The sequence below is a fragment of the Grus americana genome, chromosome 23 (assembly GCF_028858705.1).
Source record: "Grus americana isolate bGruAme1 chromosome 23, bGruAme1.mat, whole genome shotgun sequence".
In the NCBI taxonomy this organism is placed as follows: domain Eukaryota; kingdom Metazoa; phylum Chordata; class Aves; order Gruiformes; family Gruidae; genus Grus; species Grus americana.
The window spans coordinates 2,960,025-2,978,273 of record NC_072874.1 but is presented as its reverse complement, the minus strand read 5'-3'; the positions used below and the strand labels follow the sequence as shown (position 1 = coordinate 2,978,273).

The 18,249-nt window shown below is 57.2% G+C and overlaps 1 protein-coding gene across 1 annotated transcript; it reads left to right on the top strand.

Moving 5' to 3' along the window:
- The first annotated feature begins 873 nt into the window (after nucleotides 1–873).
- On the top strand, nucleotides 874–15,820 carry RSPO1 (R-spondin 1). Its single transcript, XM_054802502.1, has 6 exons — nucleotides 874–1,147; nucleotides 9,627–10,020; nucleotides 12,246–12,437; nucleotides 13,640–13,789; nucleotides 14,209–14,397; nucleotides 15,217–15,820. Exons 2-6 carry the CDS (start codon nucleotides 9,927–9,929, stop codon nucleotides 15,372–15,374), a joined length of 783 nt encoding a protein of 260 aa, XP_054658477.1. The 5' UTR covers nucleotides 874–1,147; nucleotides 9,627–9,926; the 3' UTR covers nucleotides 15,375–15,820.
- The last annotated feature ends 2,429 nt before the right edge of the window (nucleotides 15,821–18,249 follow it).

The window sequence follows — 18,249 nt, the reverse complement described above, 5'->3', positions numbered from 1 at the left end:
CTGCCGAGCGCAGCCGGGCCGGGATGGCACCGCACGCCAGAAGGCTGTGGCGACGGCAAGATGCTGGGTGCGCCTTGACGTTCCCCTGTGCGCCCGTGCCAAGCAGGGGTCCGTCCCGCGTCTCTCCTGGCTGCCCCCGTTGAGGCGGAGAAGGGAAGGGGAGCTGAGGAGCAGAGCTCCTGGCTGCTCAGGTGTGATGGAGGGCAGGTAGCCCAGCGCAGCCTCACCGCGGTCACGCTGTGTTCTCCTGAGCGTCAGCGTTTCCTCCTGCTGCGCAGCCAGAGATCAAAAAATAGCCAGGCTTTCCAGCTCTTCGCCTTAGTGCCTTCCCCCCTCCAGAGGATAATAAGCTGCTTTTAATATTTGACATGTTTATTAACAGATGCAGTTGTGACAGCTGATGACTTCATATGCCAGTTACCACTGAAATGTTAGTAATAACTCGGAATTAACTGTCATAAATAAAAAAGACTACAAAGGCAACTGGATGGTGTGTCACTCTGCAGTAATTTACTGAGACCCCGTTGGCTCTGGATGCAACGCTGGAAGGTCCTTTGTGGAGCTCCAGTCCGGGTTTTGCAACAGTCACAATATTTTGGCTGGATATTGTCTTAGGAGGTGGTACTAGTGGGGTGGAATTCCCTCATGCAGGAGTTCGCACTAGATGCCTTTACAAAGCTGGATACTCTGGTAATAATAATAATAAAAAGCCCCTACCCGGTGGATGGGGATGGAGTCTACGGCATTGAGACCAGGATTTATTAATGTGCAAATTGCTCTGATATGATCACATACTTTCTGCTTTGCATACGCAGGGAGCAGCGTGGGCTGATGGAGTATGAACTAGCCTGGGCGATCTTTACGAGCTGAAATCCTGCACATCACAGAAGGGTTTGTTTCTCTGCGCAAAACCTGGGAAGCTTTTAGAAACCTGCTTTAAAAAACAAGTGAACAAAATCCCCAGACCCAAACGCACCAGACTGCTCCATGAACTCGCCATGAATATATTTTTCATTTTTTTTGACAGAAACGTGCATGTAACTTTCTCTGGAGGAACCGAGGATTTTTCTAGTTGGTCTTGTAGTATTTTAAAACTGAGAAACCAGTAGAGTCTTTTCAGCAGTGATGAGGGAGTGACAAGTCAGAGGTAAGGGTTTCAGAATGCATGTTTGTTTAGATGAAGCTTTTGCAATGTGGGCTGCTAATGAGGAACGCAAGCCTTGTCAGCATCCGACTTGCGGGTTTGCCTTGTGCAATGTGGATAATGAGTTCAGACAATGAAAGCTGTGAGAAATCACAGCACGATCTGTTGGGATCCCCGTCTCCCCCACCCCCAAGGTGTGTGGGGCTTTGCAGGGAAGCCGGGCTGCCGCGCACTGTCCCCTGCCACTGTTTTACCTTCCCAGACCCGGGAAGGGGACACGGAGAGCTAGTCGCAATATTGATCAGTTTGCTGGAGCTCATTGCTGATACTGGACCAGCCCCAGGGTCCCGCCGGCCGCGGTGCAGAGGCTGAGTGCTGCGCGGCGGGCTGCAGTGCCCTGCCTGCTTTCCCACTGACTTCCAGAGACGGGAGCGTGCCCGAGCTGAGCAATGAGGGGACGAGGCAGTTAAGCGATTGCTGTCTCAATATTGTTGTGGCTGCGCCTAACAGCCTCCTGCAGAGGACGGCACCCATGGGGGCACGGCAGGCACCCGGAGAGTGCGGGGTAAGTACGTACTCCCTGGGCTTTCGGATGGGGGATCAGCGGGGAAATGGTTAACAGCGATCATGGTAATAATTAGACGTCCGTGTTAACACCCCATGCTGATGTGCAGGGGAAGTGCTGCTGGATCTCAGTGCTGGGCTGCCGAGCCTGTGGGTTAGCGAGGGCTCGGGGCTCGCTGCAGCGTGCTCCCGCAGCCAGGCAGGGACGCGGGTCCCCAGCGAGGGCTCGGGTCAAGGTGACGTTTCAGCCTCCGTCCTCTGGTCCTCCGTGCCAACTGAGCCGGGGTGCTGCAAGACGAGGGTGCGGGCGACTGGGGAATGGTCACCCCTGGACTGCTGGGGTTTCTTGTAGACTCAGGCGTGTGCGTTCCCTGGAGACGGACGAAGCGGTGTTCAGGTGATCTGGTTTGGTTTTAAAGGGGTGTCTTATAGTAAAAGGCATTAAAATAGGGTAACACCGGCAGAAGCAAATGTTGCACAGCATGGCAGGCACGGAGCCTTCACTCTCCTGCACAGGGGTCAGCGGGTACCAGTGCCAAAAATCCTGTTACCCAAAGGTCCGTGGCTGTTTGTGGTGGCCAGGTTTATGCTGAGATCCCGTGGGGACCCAGCACTTGCAGTGAGACATCTGCCCAAGGGGTTCTCCACTTTGAATGATTTTGTCTGAAGTCCATCCGTGACCCTGGAGCAGGCAAGCTCCTGACTGCCCGATCACCTCACCCTCGCCGCGGGGCCGGGGCCATGGAGGCTGGACGGGAGGACGGCGGCAGCAACTGCGAGCCTGGGAATGCCGGTGCTGCGACATGCCTGGAAACCACCCTGGAAAAAAGGCTCGTTTCAGCTGGATCAGCTCCCTGGCCCCGGCGCTGCCGCTGCGAGAGCAGCAGCACCACCCTGAGGGACACGGCAGGGAGCAAGCCAGGGGCGCAGGGGCACCCATTCCGGGGCCGCAGGGGCACAGATGTGACCCCCTGAACACAGCCAAAATACGCTGGCCATGCCAGCATGTGCAGGCAATGGCAGAGCAGAGCGTAAACCCCACGTATCCATCGTCCGAGCTAGACCTGAGCTGCCAGAGCACCTCTGTGCCCGTGCTACGGGGCCATGAAACTGCAGCGAGCACCAGCGCTGGGGGCCAGGTCAGCCTCCCACCGCCTGCGGGGGTGGCACTGGGGTGGGAAAGCTGGGACCACATGGCCAAGGTGGGGACCGGCCAGCAGAGACACCTTCCCTGGGGCTGTGTGAGGGGGACCTGGTGTTCCCCCAGGACAGACGTGCCTGAGACCTTGGCAAACACAGACACAGCTTTCCAGCCGTACCCACCGACAACTGCCTCCGAGGATGCTCCTCTGGGATTGCAGCTTCCCCACACGCTCGTGCACACCGGGTGGCGTGGCCTGGCTGCAGGATGACCTGTGTTGCAAACCGCCCCGAACGATGCCAGGCTCTGCAGAGCCCAGAGCTGGGTCCCCCTGTTCTGGCAGTGCGGGTTGCTGTCACCCCACAAAAAAGGCAGAACTCGCCTGTGTGCAGGCTTGCAGCAATGGCTGGGCTGGAGAAAGCTCAGGCTGCCCGGCCCGCTCCTCCCCACCAGCCGAACGCCCTGTCCTGCCCGATGCCCAAAGCTGAGGCTGCTGGTTATTTTTCCCTGTTGTGTTTTCTTCTGCTGCTGCAATCCGTGCTGCTCCCGCTCTGCAGGGCTCAGGTTTCCCAGGCAGTGACATTTCGGTGGGAGAGCCAGTGCACCCGGAATCCCTGCAGGAAGCTCGCACTTGGCAGATGCTTCCTTTGCACATGGCCAAGCAGAAAGCCCCAGGTGCTGTTTAGGGTCTTTGCCCCAGGCTTTGTCTCTGCTTTTGCCTGGAGAAGCTGATTAGCACAGCGGCTTGTGACTCACTGGGCTCCTGTAAGCCCTGGAAATTTGCTTTCAAAAAGCCTGCATTTAGAGCCAGTTCAGGAAGGTTGCTGTAAGCCCTTGTTTGGACACATTTACACTGAAATAAGAGGGGAATTGGGTATTGAGCTGAACGCGTGCACACTAGCATAGGATGAGAGCCCCTTCGTTTCCCATTTTGCGTTAGAGCCCCCTGCTCCCCGCACACTCAGGGGCTCCGGGAGCAGGGGCTGTACGCTAACATGGTGTATGTTCTGCTCTGCACCTCCCGGGGAACCTGCTGAGCATGATCCTGCGCAGCAATAGGGCCTGTGGGGTTGTTGAGGAGCCCTTTAGATGGAAGAGTGAGGTTTTCGGTGCCCTGGTCTACATTGCTCTGAAATGGACTGTTTTGCAATTCCTGGTCTGAAATTTGCTTTGGTTGCTGCTGTTCTAGTGCATTTGGTCCTTGGTTGGCATTTGGTGAGTGAGCTACTGAACTGCAGGAGGCTTAAACCTACCTGAAGTTGTACCTATATAGAAAGAGGTTTGCTTTTCCAGTGACCGCAGCTCAATCCCCAGGCAGTTCCCCAGTCCGCGGTACCGGAGCTGTGCCTGCCGGGATGGCCCCAGCGCCTTTTCAGATGCTGCTCTGGTTTTGTGGAGAAGCAGCACACACCGAGCCTGCAGCCTGCTTCAGGGCTTCGCTGCTTCCTTCTCCTCCAGACCAGTGTGCCGCTCCTCTGCGCTAGCAAGAGGGTAATGGAAATCCCCCAGTAAAAAGTTTCCTGTTGTTTTACAATGCTGAAGCACAAGCGCTCCCGGAGAGAGGCCTGTGGCACTATTAATCGCAGCATTACTTGGAGCAGCTACTGTGCCGGGCACGGCGCGAGGCGGGCGAGGAGCTGGCGCTGAGCGGAGCAGGGGGCTGGAGCCAGCGGGGAGGCCGGGGGGCTGCTGTGGCAGAGCCCCCGGAGCAACTCCCCGCCGCCGGGCTGGGGCAGAGGGGCGGCCACGGGCGGGAGCCTCTCCTCGGCATATTCCCCATTAGCGGGTCACAGCACGGCTCCGCAGATCCGGGGAATGCAGTGCAGAAGCTGGTGGAAGGAGTCAGACCTCAACAATGCTGTGGAGAACTCTGCTGCCAGATTGGTTTTTATTATTTTATTTTTTCAGTGAAGTTTATGGGTTAGGGATTTTGCAGATCTTGGCACTCGGATATAATATCAAATGAAGACCTTCTGGTTCGGAAATTTGACTTAATGCAGCCTTCTTTTATTGCTTCAAGGATTAAGCAGAACAAAGTGGCTCTGCATGTGCATGTGCAGAGATGTTTGCCGGCTGGAGGTGCGTGAGACACCCTGTGGCAGTCACGATGACCGAGCCGTGCATGCGTGGGACCTTCTTCCGTGGAGAGTTGCGGTGCCGCTCACGCAGCGTTCACGCTATCTCTGCCTCGCCGACAGGGAAACACCTCTTGGAAAGAGCATGAGACTTTCCCAAAGGGAACGAGGGCCCCAAACCTGCGGCACCGCGCTGCCTTCCTCCCGCTGCCGGGCTGGCAGAGCAGGCAGGGAGCTCCGGCCACGGCGGAGCAGCTCTGGTGAGAGTCTCTGACCTCACCTGGATGAGGCTCCCGCTCTGCGCGGCTGCCGGCACTCACCTCCCCGGAGCTGGTTCCTGACACCCGCGTCTCCTGGCAGGCGCCGGGGCGTGAGGGAAGACGGGTGCTTTGGAGCCCGCTGGCTCTGCTCCCTCGCAGGGCTGGGGAGCCGCACCGCCGCACCTGGGGCTGCGAGCTTTAGCTGTCTGGGGAAGCTTTGCCTGCCGGAGACTTTTGCCAAGCGAGGGCAAGGCACGCAGCGAGATAAACGCGTGTGTGGGCTTCTGCTTGTTTGAAAGATGCCTCCTCTCCTGCTGGCTATATCCCACCTGCTGAGGCTCAGCCATGCGGCAAGAGCAGCTCGGCCGCTCTCCGGGCAGGGCCGGACTGGGGGGGCTCACGGTGGCAGCAGTACCTCCTGATACAGGGTGCTGGGTGCGCGCCAGCATCGCCGCATCCTACGGCTGCTTGACACTGGCCTGGGGGCTTCGGCAGATGCCGGGGAGCTGTGCTGCCCTCGGACAGGATGGCTGGTCCCAGTGCCGCTCCTCCCGCCCCTGTGTGGTCTCCTTTATCTCCCCTCTGGTACCCGCTGGGATCTGTCCTGCTCTGGCTGGCTCAGATGCCGGCAGCAGCTCATCGTGCCCCACAGACCCCATCCTCGCACGTGGCCCTGCTCTTCTTTGCAGCTCACTCCCGTTCCTCCTCCTCCTCCCGCTCCCCTCCCGGCACCTCTGATACCCGGGCGCCGTTGTCGTTACTCAATGGGCTTGTTGAAAGTTTACACAAAGGCAGGTTGGGGAATCTGCTGGCAGCGTGGAGCTGGCTGCTGCCATAAACCTCCCCGGGGCCAGACTCTGCCCAGGGAGGGCTCGGGGCGATTTGTCCCAGGTGCCGTCCCCCATGCCCAAGCCTGCCGGGCGCGGGGCTGCACGTCTGCTGGGACCAAACAAAACCAGGTGAACCCCTGCAAAACCACGACTCTTCCTGCAGGCAAAGGCATTTCTGGAGCTTGTTCTCCTTGTGCATTTGCACCCCCTAAACAGACTGCCAAGGCGAAATTCAAATTGTCTATCTAGCTCCGGGACCTAGAAACCCAAATTCCCCCCCGCTCGTAGCTGATGTCCAGCCGGCTGTTGGCAGCCGACCTGGCAGTTCCTGGGGGTTCATTACTGCTGCTGCTGTAATCGGACTTTGTCCTGCCTCCAGCCCTCGCCCGAGCATCTGGTCCTTCTCTCCCAGACTCAGTAAACCTTTGGAGAGCCCGTTTACATTACGGACAGCCTGATACATTCAGCAAGAGGCAATATATCAGCAATTTAGTTATTGTGGATTAGGTCTTGAATATCCTGGGGATATAATGTTGGTCTTTCTCACCTTGTGTGTAGGAGGACTAATGGTAAATTATCTGGATGGTTTACATTTTCTGGTTTGTATTGGAGCTCCCAAGGACCAATTTATCCTCATTGAATTGCAAACAAGGCTTACTGTCATCTCAGATGCAGGGGCCAGGTCTCTCCATAAATGAATTCAGAGCAATTCAGGTTACCCCAACTTCTGCCTGTCGATGGGATAACGGCATAAATTCTGCTAATGTTTAGACTGGAAATTGTTTGCAGCAACCCGAGCTTGACTGATGGCTGCAATAGCAGAAAGAATCATAATTTGTGTCCCGAAGTGAGGGTGGGAAGAGCTGGGAGCCCAGCCCTTCTGCTGCAGGCTCTGCCGGTGGGCACGCCGCAGACACCGTGTGCTTGCAGGGAGGTTTTGAAACATGGGGATCGTGCCAGTGACCCGCCTTGGCACCGGCTGTTCAGCATCATTCAGCTTTTCTGTGCTGAGTGGGCAGCGGTGGCCAGAGGCCCAGGCTCTCTTTGGGCTAGAAAGCGAGGAAACGAGGAGGAAAAAGCGTGTGCTTGTCTGGTTTGTGCTCGTGGCCTCAAGGCTCCCCATGGCACTTCCCTGCCCTTGCGCTGAACAAACCCTGAGAGATGGGGTACGTGGCAGCGGCAAAAGCTTCACGCTGGCTCTTGGCACGCCGGGGCTGTGTTTGCTCCCTAGGAACATCCCTGCTGCTGTCCCCACGCCGAGGGGACTTTGCCTAAACTGTGAGTGTTGTGTAAACACTGCAGGACGCGGAGCGGGTTCAGCGTGTACTTCCTGCGAACGCGCTTCACCTGCAAACCCGCCGTAATTAAAACCAAGGGGCAGCCAGGCCGGGGTGACGGCACCGTGCTCCCTCCGGTGCAGCTGGCGCTCAGCACTAATTTGGGGAGAGTCTGGGCTGCGCCGTACGGACACTGCGCCGCTCACACCAGCTAGCATCCCCAGGGTCCTCTGGCTGTGCCGTGCCGTGCCATGCCGTGCATCCCTCCTCGCCCGGCTGCCCGTGCCGCCTCATCCCCACACAGGAGAGCCCCATGCCGTGCCCAGGTCCCTGCACGTGAGCACGATGCGGAGGGAGGCTGGGGTGGGATCCCCTCTCCGCACAGCTCTCTGCTCTGGTAAACACTCCCAACAGCCCAGCTTAAGCACTTGACAGTGTTTATAAAGCAGCTTGCAGCAAACAGACTTGGAAGTGCAGAACAAGTTGGTGTTTACACAAGCGACTAATTATTTATTTGAAAATCCTGTGGATGAGCTGTGGGCTGTAACGACAAGCACATGGGGAGCGCTGTGCTCCTGCCCCAGCAGCGCTCGGCAGAGTCGCGGCAGAAGCACGGTGAAAAGTTCAAAGCCATCGGGACAGGAGGACGACGGCAGCGCTCTGAGTGCCCCATGGCCTCCAGGCCTCGCCAGCACGTGTGAGCCAAAGCCGCCATCAGGTGCCCGCTCTGGGGCACATCTCGGTGTCGGGGCACGTGCTGCTACGAGGCCCGGCGGTACGCGGGTCACATCTCCCTGCAGCAGCTGGCTCACGATGCTGCCAGCCCGCCGCCGCTGCTGTGGGCAGCCCTCTCCGTTCAGGTGTTTTGCTGCTGTAGCCGTCACCGCCCTACAGCCGGGACGGGGCAGGGGGAGCTGCTCTGGCCAGTGGCCCCTCGGCAGGTCCCCAACTCCACGGTGGGCGTGGGAGAGGGCCGGCACCCTGGGGCCGTGTCCATCCCGCAGGCAGCGCGGGCTGCAGCCGGGCTTCGGTCCAGCACCATTGCCACTGGCCATTTGGGGCACCGGCGATTGCGTAGTTATTATAAAGGGATTAAAACCATTTTCTGTTTCATTTGACTTCACAGAGTGAATGTTGTCGCCTTTATTTCCACACAATAGCAGCCGTTGGTGGAACTTTACTCTGCCAGCTGCAGAGAGAAGAGCGTGGCCCTGCCTGGCAGTGCCAGTGCTCTCGATGCAGCCCGGAGGTCGCCCTTCCTGCACGCCAGCCGCAGGGCACGTGGAAAACCACCTCCTGGGTCATTTCCCAGGGGAGCAGCACACCGCTCCACAGCAGCCCTGCCTGCACTGCCTCTTCCCTGGCCTCGGGCAGCGCGGCCGGCAGGAGCAGGGTCTCGGCCGCTCCAGGGCGAGGACGGGACACATGGCAGCTCCTGGGCTGGCTGTGCCCGGAGCCCTGCACGCTGTGCTGCCATCCGGCAACTTCCCGCTGCGCTGAGCTTCCCTTTGCTCTCCAAGAAGTTCATGCAGAGGAATTGGTTTGTTGCCCAGCCTGCCCTCCCGGCATTGCTGTCTCATCGCCCTGTCCTGCCATGCACACTGGGCAACTCACTGCCGCCGCTTGGCGAGGGTGGCACGGCACTTACAGCCACGCTTGCTGCCGAACACTGGGCTTCCTCCGTCGGCAGGGCCGTGCAAGAGCCAGTGAGCGCTGGGCAGAGCAGCTCCTGTGCTCAGCCCTGCTCGGCGCTGCCTCTGCCTGCGCAGGCAGCGCTGACCCTTCCCTGCCGCTCTGGGGCAATGGGAGCTGGGAGGTTTGGAAATTCCCTCCAAGCAGAAATGCGGCGTTTTGGGTAGCTCGCGGGACAATCCCGCCCCGTCCCCAGACAGCCCCGTCTCCGGCTTGGGACTGCAGGCTCGCTTTCTGCTCGGCTCGACTACCAGCCCCAGAGGTGCCCACTTGATGGGAAACATCTTGTGCGCTTGGCAGCCCGCAGAGGCCATCTGCTGCTCGAGGAGGGGCGGCCGAGGGGGACTGGCACTATTTTAAACAAGTTGCAGCTATAACCGTATGCAGCATTGGCAGATGGCAAAGCTGCATTAGGCGTTCCTACATGTGCTAACTGTTATTAAGCAACGCAGTGACTTGTGGATGAGGTTGGAAGGCGATTCGCCCCACACCGCTCCGGGTGCCGCCGTCTGCCTGCACTCCCTGTGTACCGCTCCCCCAGTTTGTCCCACAGCTTCTGCGCTCGCCCGCCGTAGTGCCGAGCACAGCCGTCATGGGAGTGATGTCGACTGTTGAGTTAATCTGTTCTCCTCTTCCTTTGCAGTTCCTGCGAGTGCACTTGGAAACTGCAAGCAGCTAACGCTCGCTGCCGGAGCCCCCAGATGGGACTAGAGCCAAGCTCCTGCACTCCTTACGGGGATGAAGGTAGAGCCATGTTACCTGCTACCTAAGCTCACTGTGGCCGATGTAGTTTGTGGATATGGTCCCGTACCAGGCTTCATGCACAGACTCTCAGCTCTGATCCCACCTGAGACGTTTTAGCGGCAGCAGAGAGATCCCCAGCTGTGGAGCGGGCTCCTCCGACCACCCTGCGACGGAGGGGCTGCAGCGCTGGAGAGTTACTATGCAGCTTGGACTGTTTGTGGTGGTGGTTTTTCTAAGCTCGATGGATCTAACAGGCAGCAGCAAAGTGGTGAAGGGCAAGAGGCAAAGACGAAGTATGTATGAAACGCTTTTCTTTACTTCTTCTCGTGATGCTGTATGGTTCGTGCAGATGGTGAATGTGTTCCCCAACACAGAGAGCTGGGCAGAGCCTGGGGTGTCCCGCAAGCCCTCGGAGCTCCCCAGGTTCCACTCCCGTGCAGAGACGTGCACTACCCTGTCCCGCCGGACCTGCCGCAGCCCCGAGCCGCAGGCAGGTGCCCCCCCAGCAGCTGCCTGCACTAACCCTGCAGGCAGCGCCGGGCACGCACGGGGAGGAGCTGCCCCCCAGCCTGCAGCTTGGGGCAGGGACTGGCCAGCGCTGCTCCCTCGGGTGAGCTGGTGCCCACGGCAGCACCCGCGGCCAGAGGAGTTTGCTCTGCAGAGCAGGACGGGGTCGGCGTCCCCACTTCCCGCAGCGCCTCGGCTGCCCCCACCTTTGCCCCCGCAGGCACCGAGCGGGCCAGCAGCCTCGGGGTCCCCCACCATTGTCAGGTGCCTCCCCAGGAGAAGTGAGCTGTAGAGGGAAGGGAGCGGGTAAGCAGAGCCGTGCATCACTCCCCACCCTCCTCCCAGACGCTGCTCCACTGGCAGGCTCCCGCCCCACGCTGTCCTTACCCCCACGGCCACCCCATCCCACCCAGAGCCCCCCGGCAGGCCCTGCCCCGGGCAGTGGCCACGCACAGTACCCGCTCAGCTGCTACAGGGTGCTGGGCCGCGGGGTGGCTGGGCCACGGTGCGACCCGCAGTGCATGGGGTTGTAATTATCCCTGCAGCCCGGATGGTCCTTGGCTGGTCCCAGCTCGGGGCTCACGCAGGGCAACCAGGCTGAATCGGTACGAGAGCTGCCAGATGGGTTTGCCTTCATTTATGTAAGCTGGTTTTAGAACTGGTTTACATTAAAACTATCTTAAATTAAATTATATAATAATTATTTTATATTAAAACTGGGACTGCTGAGTCCTGTGAGAACAAGGAAAACTTGATGTCATGGCTAATGTTATGAAGTGCAATTTCCAGCGAGGGGCCGGTTTATACCTTTGCCATAGAGGCAGACCTTGGCACGGCCACCCAGCGCTGCGGGAGGGATGGGGCCGGATCCCCGGGGGTCCCTGCATACGGGAGGCCCAAAATGCCGAGGGGAGGTCCCAGTCCAGACCTGCAAAGCCTCCTGGCAGCCGGGCACGGAGGGTCCGCGGGGTTGGGGACCCCCGGCTGCTTTCTGTTTCGCTTCCCCAGGCTGCGGCAGCCTCCGTGCCATGGACCAGCGATGGGCTGGGACAGGCAGAGGGGAGCTGCCGAGGTCTCGGGTCACTGTGGGGGGAGAGGAAAGTTTTCTTACCTCTCGATCTGGCATGTGAACACTGTGGTGCTCCACGCTTGCTTTTGAAGTGTGGTAAACACAGTATTTAAAAGAAAACATTTTTTAAATACACAGCTTTTCTATAAACAAGGACGCTGCTTGCATAATAAACTAATAAAAATAACCTGCATTCTAGCCTGCAAAGAATGCTATTGGTTTCAAAACAAGCAGCATTTTATATGATAATTAAAAGCAGAAAACTCTCAAGACATGGGATTGAGTATTTTTCTTGGACTGAACTTAGGAGCTGAGAGCACATCTCTATTTTGAGGGCAGTGAAATCTCCTGCACTGCCAGATACAGTTAACAAAAGCGGGGTCAGGGCGAGACCTAGCTGGGGACGCAGCCTGGCTTGCAGCGCAGCGCAGAATTAACCAGACGGTTTTGCTCCAGCACCGTGCGGCTCTGGTCCCCTCATCCTGTGGTGTGCCCGTAGCTCGGCGGGGCGGCACCACCAGCCCCAAGGGGGGATGTGGGGGGAGGCGCTGGCCCCCCGGGTGCGTGTCCCTGGCGGGTGTCTGTCCAGCGCAGGCAGCAGGGCCGAGTGGCAGGGCAGGAGGCAGGGGCTGCTGGGCAGAGTGCCGGGACTCTGTCCAGAGTTGGCGGCTGCTGCTGGTCCTGCTCCTCACCGCTGCTGCTGGCACGACCCTCTCGCCTGTGCTCGGTGCGGCGCTGGTGCCTGTGGGCACCTGGCACAGGCCGTGATGCCCGGCCGGAGCGGTGCCGGGAGCCGCAGCGAGGGCGTCAGTGCGGCAGGACCCCAGCCCTTAGTCCTGCCCCTCCTGCCCTGTGGTGCCGGTGTTTTGGGGACGAAGCTGGTGCGTGCAGAACCTGGCCGTGCGGGCGGGCACTAACCGCTGCCTCTCTCTGCTCTTCCAGTTAGCACCGAGCTGAGTCAGGGCTGTGCCAGAGGCTGCGACCTGTGCTCTGAGTTCAATGGGTGCCTGAGATGTTCCCCCAAACTCTTCATCCTTCTGGAGAGGAATGACATCCGGCAAATCGGGATTTGCCTACCATCTTGTCCACTGGGATACTTTGGCCTTCGCAATACAGACATGAACAAGTGCATCAGTGAGTACGGGGGTGGGAGGGAACAGGTGAAACGCGGGAGGGTGGTGGTGCTTTGCGGAGCTTTGCAGGGGATCGTGCCGCCTCCGGTCAGGGGAGAGGAGATGCTGTGGCTGCATCAAAGGGGAGAAGGAGGTGCTGAGCAGGGCAGTGATCTACCCAGGGAATAACCCCATAATCTATGCTGATGTTGGCTAATGCACCTTGGTGCAGCATGCAGCCAGGCTGAACTGCTCCTTCCCTTTGAGCAGCCACTAGATACTGCCCACGCTGTGCCCTCAGAGGCTGGGCAAGCATCCACCGCCCCCACACCAGCCCTTCCATGCAGGTTTAGACTTGAGTTTTGGCCCTCCTGGTCTCTGAGAGCCTCTGCAGGTCTCTCCGTGCTGTAGGCAGGCGGTGGTCAATGGACCAGTGGTCCTTTAGAGCAGAGGGCCACTGGCAAACCTTTCAGGGCTGGGTTACCCCGTCACAGCATGCTCAGCACCGCCCAAGTACGCTGCGGACGTGGCATCCGGCAGGACATTTGGGAAGCTCTGTTACCTGGGCTGCCAGACTGGCACCCTCTTCCTTTGGGAGGAAGGAGGAGGAGGAGGGAGATTCTTTCAGTTTTTAAGGTGCTACTTGCACAAGTACCTTTTCTTCTCTCCTCTGCCCATTCACCACAGCCAAGCAGCTCTCTGAACGAGATCCTTGGCCTGGGGCTGCCTCTTTCAGCCAGAGCACCAGAAAGAAGCTGGACATGGAAAAATGTGATCACTTCCCTGGCAGTTTCATGCAAATCACCCTCGTGGCCAGATTTCCGTCTAACTCCATTTCTCTGCAGCCCATACTGTAGCTGCAACTGGAGCAATTGATACGGGACTTTATTCTTTGTGCTGTCCTGCTCTGGCTGACTGATGCTTAAGCTGAACACCAGCCCCAACCTTTTCCACCCTGCCCGATTTTGATCTGGCAGCAGCTGCTGCTGGCTATGAGAGCAGCAGCACAGCGGCTCTGTCCTGTACCAGGGAACGGTGCAAAGCAGACTGATTCTATCCGAGTAGCACAACCAGGCCTGGCAGGACGTTCAGAGGCTCGTCCTGGCTGTTGGCAGACCCCTTGGAGGCAGGAGCAAACTCCAGTTACCAGTCAAGAGCTTCCCGTGTCTTTTGCTCACATCAGACTACATGACAGCTTTGTGGTTGGTTTTTTTTTTTCCCCAGAATGCAAAATTGAGAACTGTGAGTCCTGTTTCAGTCGAAACTTTTGCACAAAATGTAAGGAAGGTTTGTATTTGCACAAAGGGAGGTGTTACGTCACATGCCCCGAAGGCTACTCTGCTGCCAACGGCACCATGGAGTGCAGCAGTCCTGGTAAGTGATGCTTGGGCACCTCTCGCTGAGCTTTCTGTGCCTCTGTCAGGCCCAGTTGCATGAATTGCCACACTTTGGTTTAGATGATAAAACGAGCCCCTCAGAGACGATGGCTTGTCGTACCCATGTCAAGTAGGTGACGGCACAGGCCAGACGCAGCCCTGCAGAGGGCTGAGCCCTCTGAAAACCAGCCTAGATGGGGAGCAGCAGCCCAGCATTGCTGCGGCGTGCTTGTGAAGCATGACTCAGTTTGTGGGGTATGGCGAGGAAGGGGGTGCCTTGAGAGCTGCTGGGGAAACCCACGTAGCCTTCCAGCCTGCAAGTGGGGGAGCGGTGCGATGGTGTGGGAGGGCTCTGGGAATCCTGAGGCAGCAACGGCGAAACGAGAGTTACTGCTGGCCTCTCTTGTTATCTGGCAGCACAATGTGAAATGAGTGAGTGGGGGCCCTGGGGGCCCTGCTCCAAGAAGAGGAAGCTCTGCGGCTTCAAGAAGGGCAATGAAGACCGAACGCGGCGGATTCTGCAGGCTCCGTCTGGAGACGTGTCCCTGTGCCCTGCCACCACGGAGGTGCGGAGATGCACCGTGCAGAAGAACCAGTGCCCCGAAGGTGAGCAGACATGGAATATCTCACCATCCTTCCCCAGCACCCTTTATTTGTCAGGCACAAGTATTCAGCCAATTGTCGGGTATCATAAATGCGCCGCGCATCTCAGTACCCCTCTACGGCACAGGGAACACAACGTGACAGCAGCCAGAAAGACCCCTGGGTGGAACTGGCACAGACCCCGGGTGGGCGATCCTCAGCACGGCTTGCCACATGTCCCACAGGCTTTCAGATATTTTAGCTTCTTCCCCAAGCAGAGATCACCCAGGTGGCTGAGCGGCCGAAGGTGCAGGCCTGTGTGCTACAGTGACGAGAGTTCTCTTCTCCTCTACCAGAACGCTTAGGTCTGCGTTTTTCCCAGCAATTAGAGTGTCTTCAGGATGAATGGTGGTTTGGTCATCCTCTTATGGGATGGACGAGGATTGCAGCGGGGTTGAGTGTTTTGAGGGAAACCAGTTCTGAGCAGAGACTAACACCACAGGGATTAACAACGGGGCAGGGGGAGGCAGACGCGGCCGATCCGTCCCTCTGGTGCACACAGCAGCGGGCGTTAGCTAAGGGGCCTGGTATGCAGCCGCGGAGAAACACAAGTGTTAACACTTCTGCTGGAGACCGACAAATACAAAGCTAAATCCAGATTTGATCCTTCTTCCCTGTTTATATTTAGGCAACAGCCGGCAATGCAGAGCACAGGCCGGCAGACGGGGCGGCTCTCGGGCACCTCCGTGCGTGGGGAGGGCACAGGCCCTTTGGGCCACCCCGCAGCCGTGGGCCAGCTCGCTCTGCCAGAGAGCTTCATGGTGCCCCTTTGCTTTACTGCAGGGAAAAGGAAGAAAAAGGAAGAGCAAGGAAAGCAAGATAACACAAATGGGAACAGAAATCGGAAAGACACCAAAGACGCTAAGTCTGGCACCAAGAAGAGGAAGAGCAAACAGAGAGGGGCCGCGGTCCCCACGATGTCCGCTAGCCCTGCCCAGTAGCTGCCCCTTTACGTCACCTGATGGCAAGACTTCATTGCTGCTATGTATATGAAAGCTTTATTGAACCAGAGCACTGCTACACAACACGTACACATGTCCAGAAAGACAGACATATACTCCCAGACCGACCCACAGACCCGACAGAAACCACATACACAATATTTAAGGAGGCTGCACACACACACACACAGCACCCAGGACCGCGGAAGGATGCTGCCGAGGAGCGGGAGCGCACGCGGAGGGAAGCCCACCTCCCCGAGGCTCTGCGGGGATGCTGCGGGGAGGAGAGGTGCAGTCTGAGGCAGCGAAGGACCCGGACACGAGACTTCATGACCAAGGGCCTCGCCTTGAGCCCGGGCGCCTGGCCCCAGCGCAGCACGGCTGCAGGCAGCGGGACGAGACTGGACCCGCACGGCTGCTCTCCCCGACCTGGGACCCGGACTCACACTAAGGCAGCGGCCTCTTTCTCTTCCCCCCAACCCTTTATTTTGTGTTTTAAGCTGTATGACTTTATCATTGCGAATACATGTTAAACGTTTGTGGTAAGAGGTCAGTGGTATCTGCCCTGAATCTGCTTCAAAGAGTTATTTCAAATTAAAAAACAAAACAAAACAAAAAAAAAAACCAAAAAACAAAATGACAACCAGCTTCCTGAGTGTGTGGTTCATGCCTTGGCCCCTATGGAGGCTGGTGTCCCACAGGACAGAGACTCACTTGTGGAAGGGAAACTCACCAAAGCTTTAAGAAAATCCCAGAAAGTGCTGCCAGCTGCACTGCAGCCACAACCCAGCTGTCCTGCGCTCGCAGGACCCCAGCTGTGCTCCGCAGAGCCCCTGAGGAATTTCCCACTGAAGGATCCAGTTAACATGCGGCAGATTGAGAAAATGAGAGGTTACAACAAACCGCAGGTTGCCGAAACATTGTGACTCTGCTTGTACAGTCACAGCCGCGGGACTCCATCCTGGGAGAGGGACACGCTCGTCCGTCTGCCCGGACACCACCCAGGCGCGTAGCAGGAGGGAAGGCAGGCGGGAGGGGGAAGGCACAGCTCGGGCTCTGCAGAAGAGAAGCAAACTTTTAAGTTTGGTAGAAACTAATGGTCTGCATGCCACCGACTGGAATTCCCTGGATTCAGCACAAGCGCTCCGGCTCTGCAAGAGCCGACACCTGGGCAGAGGAACCAGGACGAGGACCGTGCAGGACAGAGACCCGGTGAGACCCGCGCGGGGTGATGTGAACGCCTTCCCTGCGTGGAGAGCTTTACCCTCGGCAGTGTCACAAGGTGGCATACCGCTCAGTTTCCCTTATATTTTAAAATGTGCTTCCTCGATATAAATACGTGTAGACATTTAATTCCTCTAGAGTTCAGCAAAAGCCCGCTGGTCCTGAGGGACGGAGCCAGGGGAGGTGCCGTGGCTCCCAGAGATGTGCCCGGGCGCATCAGTGACGTGCTGCTGAAGCTCCTAGCTCCCCCAGTAAGGCGATGGGCAGGGAAAAGCTCACCCCAAGCTAAACCTGGCGAATACAGTCTCTGCTGCGCTTTCTTTCCTACCACCCTCTCTGCTCTGCGGTTCTGGCGGGCAGAGCGAGCCAGCGAGTGTGCGGGGATGCCTGCGGGAGAGCCCCCGCTCACTCCGACGAGTCGCCAGCCCGCGCCCGGCACTCCTGGTCCTCCCCTGCGAAGAGCCGGCGGCTCGTGGCGCCCACCGAGGACTCAGCTCCAGCAGAGGACACATTAAACTCTCCCTTCGACCCATCCGCTTCGCGGCTGGTTTGGCTCAGTGCGGGACGTGGGAGCTGCGCAGTTGTTTCAGCTCCGGAGCTGTACCAAGCTCTCCATGACTGCTCTGCTGGCAGCAAAACCTTTCAGCCCATCATCCACTTTGTGTTTAAGTAAACAAGAAGCCGTTATATCTTTTAAAGGGGATTCCATTTCAGCACAATGATAAACGACCAGCATACCAAGCAGAGAGAGAAAGAGGTTCTTGAAAGTCATCCTTTGAGTTGTTTATGGATCATGTTCAGACGATTCCTGAAAGCCTCCCAGCTGAAAGATCAGATCTCACTTTATTTTCTAGCCTCAGCTAGCCTGTGAGATAAGTATTTCATTTGTGCCATGGCGTTGCATGTAAGCAGAACCATTTGTCCCTTCCGCTTTTTAGCAGCAATAATCAGTAACCCTTTCATGAACCTCAGCTTGCTAATTCCTAGACAACTCCTCCCTCCCTCCTGCTGCAGTATCTCAATCCAGTTCTCAACAAGGATTAGAGACGCGAGAGTGCATTAGTAAGGTTTTACACACGGCGGCTCTGTGAACTGACTGGCTACCCTACAGTAACTCATGGCAATATTAGCACAGCTATTTCCAAACTAAACTGCATATACTAAATCAACACAACCTATTTTATAGAACTTTTCTAGAGTTTTTTAGAAAAACTGACAAGCTGCTTTCTGTTGGAGCCTTTTCTCTTCTGCCTTTTTCATAGCAAAAAGGGAAGAAAGGGAGAAAGGCATAGGAAAGTTTAAAATGCATATTAGGAAAATCCAAGATTTTTCAGTATGGGTGATTTTAAAATTAAATTGTTTTAGAAAAATTAGGAGGAAAATATAAAAAACAAATTTCTTTCTTTAATCAGCTCGAGAATTGTGCTTATTCCCACTCCCAGAGAGCTGGTTAATTTATGAATTTAGAAACATTTTGCGTTTGACCAACGTGATTTGCACGCTGAGCTCAGCAGTCCAAGGCGGAGATTTCCTTAGACAGGCTGACGTCATCTCAATTCACACGAACGCTTTCAGCCCACCAAATAAAATCTGTTGTGGTGTTCTCCGTGGCATCACTGTAAAATATGCTTCTTTAAACAAATAAACAAAT

Excerpts from the sequence above, each read along its gene's own strand:
- RSPO1 (XM_054802502.1), top strand. The coding sequence starts at position 9,927 with ATGCAGCTTGGACTGTTTGTGGTGGTGGTTTTTCTAAGCTCGATGGAT. Across the intron at positions 12,438-13,639 it reads AGACATGAACAAGTGCATCA|AATGCAAAATTGAGAACTGT; the intron begins GTGAGTACGGGG and ends TTTTTTCCCCAG. Across the intron at positions 13,790-14,208 it reads CATGGAGTGCAGCAGTCCTG|CACAATGTGAAATGAGTGAG; the intron begins GTAAGTGATGCT and ends GTTATCTGGCAG.